This window comes from Brienomyrus brachyistius, chromosome 10, assembly GCF_023856365.1.
Source record: "Brienomyrus brachyistius isolate T26 chromosome 10, BBRACH_0.4, whole genome shotgun sequence".
In the NCBI taxonomy this organism is placed as follows: Eukaryota; Metazoa; Chordata; class Actinopteri; order Osteoglossiformes; family Mormyridae; genus Brienomyrus; species Brienomyrus brachyistius.
Genome location: NC_064542.1, coordinates 23247724 through 23253711, shown reverse-complemented (window position 1 = coordinate 23253711; position 5988 = coordinate 23247724). Strand labels below are relative to the sequence as shown.

At 46.4% G+C, this 5988-nt stretch overlaps 1 protein-coding gene and 1 non-coding gene across 3 annotated transcripts; one reads left to right on the top strand and one right to left on the bottom strand.

The window, feature by feature from the left end:
- Positions 1 to 800: 800 nt before the first annotated feature.
- trnae-uuc (transfer RNA glutamic acid (anticodon UUC)) lies at positions 801 to 872 on the bottom strand. The gene has a single exon. It is a non-coding gene; the product is annotated as a tRNA-Glu (tRNA).
- Positions 873 to 1860: 988 nt separating this feature from the next.
- mars2 (methionyl-tRNA synthetase 2, mitochondrial) lies at positions 1861 to 5612 on the top strand. 2 transcript variants are annotated; one of them, XM_049029680.1, is made up of 4 exons: positions 1861 to 1924; positions 3116 to 3315; positions 3576 to 3910; positions 4313 to 5612. In XM_049029680.1, the coding sequence occupies exons 2-4, from the start codon at positions 3279 to 3281 to the stop codon at positions 5480 to 5482; spliced, it is 1542 nt and encodes a 513-aa protein (XP_048885637.1). In that variant the 5' UTR covers positions 1861 to 1924; positions 3116 to 3278; the 3' UTR covers positions 5483 to 5612. The 2 variants fall into 2 exon arrangements, with proteins under 2 accessions (XP_048885637.1, XP_048885636.1); XM_049029679.1 differs by lacking the exon at positions 1861 to 1924 and having other exon boundaries at positions 2924 to 3315.
- The last annotated feature ends 376 nt before the right edge of the window (positions 5613 to 5988 follow it).

Genomic DNA, 5988 nt, shown 5'->3' with positions numbered 1-5988 from the left:
GATAAGTCATTTAATGGCTGTCAAGATTTGCAAGGTTGTCATAAAGGCTATACGGCGTCGTAATTATTTTACTTTCATTTCAAGGGGCCGTGATTTATTTATTTAATTTTTGTATTTTCACCAACACACACGCGATGTCCTCGCTTTAATCATTAAAATATGTTGGTTTGAACAAATAGTAATCACAGCAAAACGATGGCTGTTTGACAGTCTACAGTTAAAACTGCTAAGAGCAAAAATGTGTTCCACAATGCTGTGATTCCAAGGAGAACGCTGTCAGCACGTCTGACTCCTGACATCTGTATGAACATATTTAATATGTAAAATTGAATACTCTAGATTTTCAGTAATTTTTAGATCACTGAGTAATAACGGAACGTTGATGTATCGTTAGTTTGAATGTTGTGCGGTAAGGTTCAGAATAATAACTTAGAGACGGTCCCTCATTTTATCAACACTTTGGACCCCGCCCGTTTAGATTTACTTAGAACGATGATCGGAATTTCTGAATAGTTGTAAGCTATGTCCGGTAATTGCCTCCCCTGTTCATAAACAAAATAATTAAAACACTATAATGATGTTTTGTCTCAGTCAGTATATAATTAGGTCACGTCTGGTGATCTATATACTACTGTCTCGCAAACATGTAACATACGACCAGCGAAAAACCATGTTATTGCCCCTTCTAACAATTTAAGCTTAATAAGCATTTTATAGTGAAAAGTTGAGGTAAGAATTCTGTATCTTTGTTGTTCCACTTGACTATATGTATATTTTGCAGGAGAAAAATAAAATTGCAATTCCCATACCGGGAGTCGAACCCGGGCCGCCTGGGTGAAAACCAGGAATCCTAACCGCTAGACCATATGGGAGCTGATGCACAACGTCTTTCTAAAACTATTATATACCCACAATAGTATTGATAATAGCAAATGTAAAGACATTCTTAATGTTTTTTATGAGAATGAAGGAATTTCTGTCGTAACCTTGACCACAAGCAACATCAGATTTCCATCTAGCAACAGTGGGATATACAAATGGGTTATTGTATACAGAGACCAGTATCGCCAAGCCGGATTTCTTGCGTAACCAGAAAACTTGTTCGGATTTTAGGTACCCCTATTTAAATTAACTTTATCTTTGTCCATTTACATTTATCCCAGACTGCCTTAAATCCAACAAGTCATCTGGCTAAGCAAGAAACCGTGCTTTGTGACACAGGTCCCTGGTTTAATTGTGCAATATGTGCTTTATTATAAGGCCAATCCAACAACAAAAAATAATGAACAAATCCTCCTATTCATACTGACTAACCATGTAGGGTCATATTTTATGACTTCAGACAGCCCCAGTGCTTTAAATGCTGAGGATTCAGCCAATGTGGCATGGGTATACAGATAGCAAGTTCCTGAAAGTCAATGAAAGTTAAAAAATGAACACGGAGTTGCACAGGAGAATTACAGAGGCTAGTTTAAGAAAAAAATACTAATCTATATTGAATAGGGTTTACTGAATGCTGAATCTATAAGGTAGCATTTCCTTTCCTGCCATTTTCAACTTGTTGCTTGTGGTGAGAGACACTTTGGTATCACAGGTTCAAGGAGCTGACTGCTATATTGTAGGTGATTCATTTTTGCAGATGGTGTCAAAACCATATGGGTGATATTAAGTTCCGGCCCAACGCTGACAGCATCCTTTAATACTTCAAAGGCAGCATGAATTTATGAGTACTGTTACACCTGAATTGCTTAAACATATCTACAACTCACTATACACCAATCAGCTACAACATGCAAACCACTGACAGGTGAAGTGAATAATATTGATTATCTCGTTACTATGGCACCTGTCAAAGGACCCCACCTGGCAAGGGAAGAGTCAGGTCTGGAAGTTGATGTGTTGGAAGATGGGAAAATGAGCAAGGGTAAGGATCTGAGTGACTGACAAGGCCCAACTTGTGATGGCTGGATGACTGGGACAGAGCATCTCCAAATCGGCAGGTCATGTGGGGTGTTCCCAGTATGCAGTGGTCCAAGGAAAGCCAACCGGTGAACTGGTGATGGGGTCATGGGTGCCCAAGCCTCATTAATGCACATGGGTGCGAAGGCTAGACCCCTATTATTCAAATCATGGTCCTCGAGGTCCCACCACTGCTGGTTTTCCAGCCTTCCTTTACCTGTGAGCCAGGTGTGAAGCCTCTGACCAATCAGAATCAGTAATTATTAAACTAACTACCTGGGAGAACTGAAAACAAGGACTGGATTTGGAATCAAGGTACAGAACAGAAGAACCCTGGGCTACACCGTCTGGTCTAATTCCATAGGAGAGTCACTGTAGCGCAAATTGCTGAAAAAGTTCATGCTGGCTATGATTCAAAGGTGTCGGAACACACAATCCATCTCAGACTGTTGCTTATAGGGCTGCGTGACCAGAGACCAGTCAGAGTGCCCAAGTTTATTTAGTAAAGGAAGAAAACTCTCCGATATCATACTGCTTTTAACAATTTTTTTTTTTCAGAATCTGTCTGTTATGGTGACTTTCATTGATCTTATTTCTGTTGAAATTTTAAAACGACATTTAGTATCACAACCAGGGATCGTCAACACAAACGTGTCGGCGACAAAAATCATAAAAATAAGAACTATGTAGTGTGAATTTTTAGAATATTATATCCGTGGTAAAACTTCGTTTTAAGTACAATATCCGTCAGAATTTGCTGTACGTTTATCAGGCAACAGGGATTCCAGGAGAGTATCCAGTCACACGTGACTAATTCTATGTGTGAGGATTTGATTGGACAGAGTAAATATCAATCACTTCTTCCTAAGATTTAATTGGTAGATATCTTTAAAAAGGTGGGGACATTTAAACGTTTTGCGTGTGATTCGGTAAGGCAATGTCGTCACGACACACGGAAGTAAGACTTTACCGTCGCATGGACTGGAAAGGGGAGTGGAATTACACTTTTTGCGACCGTGGTGTTTCATCATCCCGTTTAATTAAATGAAAGGTGAATTGCTCTCAAAACAGTGAACTGTCTTACCATGGTGCTGCGGAATGTTTTTACCGTACGCATTTTAAAGACTGCAACATGGACCCCCACGCGTGTGTCCAGGGGCAGCGGCTTTGCACGGAGTCCGATTCGACCTTGTGCTTCAGGCTGCAAGACGGTTTCCGACGAGCTTCATTTCATCACCACCCCGATTTTCTACGTCAACGCCGCTCCCCACATCGGACACTTGTATTCCGCAGTCATAGCCGACTATTTGCACAGGTACATGCTCATGTGTGGTGTCACATCCAAGTTCTCCACTGGTGAGTAACCTAAGCCGCTTATAACAAGTGTGATTTTTTTTTTTTGCCTCACCCATTTAATATTTATTCATTGTCCGCCTTTCCTTGTAGTGCAATGTCCCGTCTTGCACTAAATTTATCGTACTGCTGTGTGCCCCCATGCTCGTGTCCGCTCCCTTGCAGCTGTGGCATAAGAATTTCCTCCGAATACATGTGACAATAAAACTTAAAACTTGTTCTTGTCAGTGCAGTGGTTAACCGTAGACCTCTGCGCTTTTCAGGCACTGATGAGCATGGGTTAAAAATCCAGCAGGCGGCTGCCTGTGCCGGAGAGGATCCTCTGACCTTCTGCACTGAGGTGTCGGGACAGTTCAGGCACCTCTTTGAAAAGTGTGACATCTCTTACACGGACTTCATCAGGACGACAGACGAGAGGCACCGCCGTGCCGTGGAGCAGTTCTGGGCTGTGCTGCAGCGGGGAGGCCACATCTACAAGGGCACTTATGAAGGCTGGTACTCCACACAGGATGAGAGCTTCCTCACGCCCACCCAGGTCGGTGACAGCACCGACTGTGATGGAACGGCCATCAAGGTTTCACTCGAGAGCGGCCACAAGGTAAGATAAGATCCTGGCGCGAATCACCTCCATCGGCAGGGCCGTAGCTGCTAAGGAGGTTCAGCCAGGTAGGTCGCCATGCTTGTGAACAGAAGGTCGCTGGTTCAAATCCCGTGCTCGGCAGAATGGCCACATCTCTGATACCGCCCTTTGGCAAGACCTTTAACACCCACCCCCCCAAAAAAATGGATGGATGACTGACCCTGCACTCAGACCCTTAAAACAGAGAGCATGATGGAATATGTGAAAACAAGCACATTTTAATGTACCTGTTTTTGTATAAATGGCAAATAATGCTACACTTTTTATATCTTCTCTTCCACATGCACAAAACATGGATTTTGGAAAACTATACAAGGGTGCTGCTGCTGTTAAGGACTTTCCTGCTTTTGTCACGGGCAGGTGGAGTGGATGAAGGAGAAGAACTACATGTTCCGGCTGTCGGCGTTCCGACACGCACTGCAGCGCTGGCTGGCCGAGACCCCCGGGGCCATCCAGCCAGAACGCTTCCGGCACACCGTCCTCCAGTGGCTGCAGGACGAGCTACCTGATCTGTCTGTGTCACGTCAGCGGGGGCGCCTGCAGTGGGGTGTGCCGGTGCCTGGGGACCCCGAGCAGACGGTTTACGTCTGGCTTGATGCCTTGGTGAACTACCTGACGGCGGCTGGCTTCCCGGAGCAGCAGCCTCGCTGGTGGGCCGCGGCTCGTCACGTTATCGGCAAAGACATCCTGAAGTTCCACGCCATCTACTGGCCGGCTTTTCTGCTAGCGGCCGGGCTGCCCCTCCCCCGGGCGATCCTAGTGCACTCCCACTGGACCGTGGAGGGACAGAAGATGTCTAAGAGCCGCGGGAACGTGGTGAAGCCCCTGGAGGCATCCAGGCTTCTCACGACGGATGGCCTGCGCTACTTCCTTCTCCGCCAGGGCGTGCCGGACTCCGACTGTGACTTTTACGAGGATAAAGCCGTGAAGCTGCTAAATAGCGAGCTTGCTGACACCCTCGGGGGGCTCCTGAACCGCTGCACGGCCCTCTCACTCAACCCCGAGCAGGTGTACCCCCGCTTCTGTGCCACATCTTTCCCGAGGGAGGGGGCGGCTGGCGTGGGGGGAAGGACGGTGCCTGAGGACTACGCCATGCTGGAGTCGGTGGAGGCGCTGCCCGGCCTGGTGGCCCAGCACTACGAATCGCTGCAGGCCTACAAGGCCTTGGAGGGGGTGGCGGCATGTGTGCGGCACACGAACGGTTTTATCCAGCGGCACACACCGTGGAAGCTGGACCGTGGCTCCCCCGGCGACCGCTGCTGGCTGGACACCATCCTGCACGTCTCCTTGGAGAGCCTCCGGATCTACGGCATCCTCCTGCAGCCTGCGGTGCCCCTGCTGGCGGACAAGCTCCTGTCACGTTTGGGGGTGAGTCCTGAGGAGCGGGCCTGGGGGAACCTCTGCTTCTTGGCCCGGCATCGGGGAGACGCCTGCCCCTTTGAGGGCAGGGCCCTGGGCCCCGACACGGGGCTGTTCTTCCCCCGGCTGGACAGACCGAAGGCCAGCAAGAGTGACTCCAAAAGCAGGTAGAAAACAGCCCCATCTAAGCAACAATAAAGGAAGGTTTGAAGTGGTTGGGTTATTTTTTTCCTTTTTCTCTGACTTAATCCCTTTTTGTAAAAAAGATGCAATAAATTTATTAAACGTATTTTTTGATTTTAAAAAAGGGGCTGGTTGAATCTTCTGTTTCTTTTCTGTACATTAATTAGACTCAATGCTTGGGTTTTCATCAGCTTGCAATGTCACTCATGGACCACAGGGTGGCAGCAGAGACTAAAAGAAGCATTCATCGTTTAACAACCCTGAACGGCTTTTCGTTCATAGGCTGGAATTACTTAGAGCTCATCAAATATCACAGCCTTATTATTATAATGGTCCTTCACTTGCTGAATAAAACAATAATTGGCACTAATCCGTGCGTCAGAGGTAAGGACCAGACTAAACTTTAATTTAATACTCTAAATTAGCAATCATTATTATATAGGGTTCATTTTATCATACAGGGTTCAGCTCATTCTAAACTGAACTAGTACAGA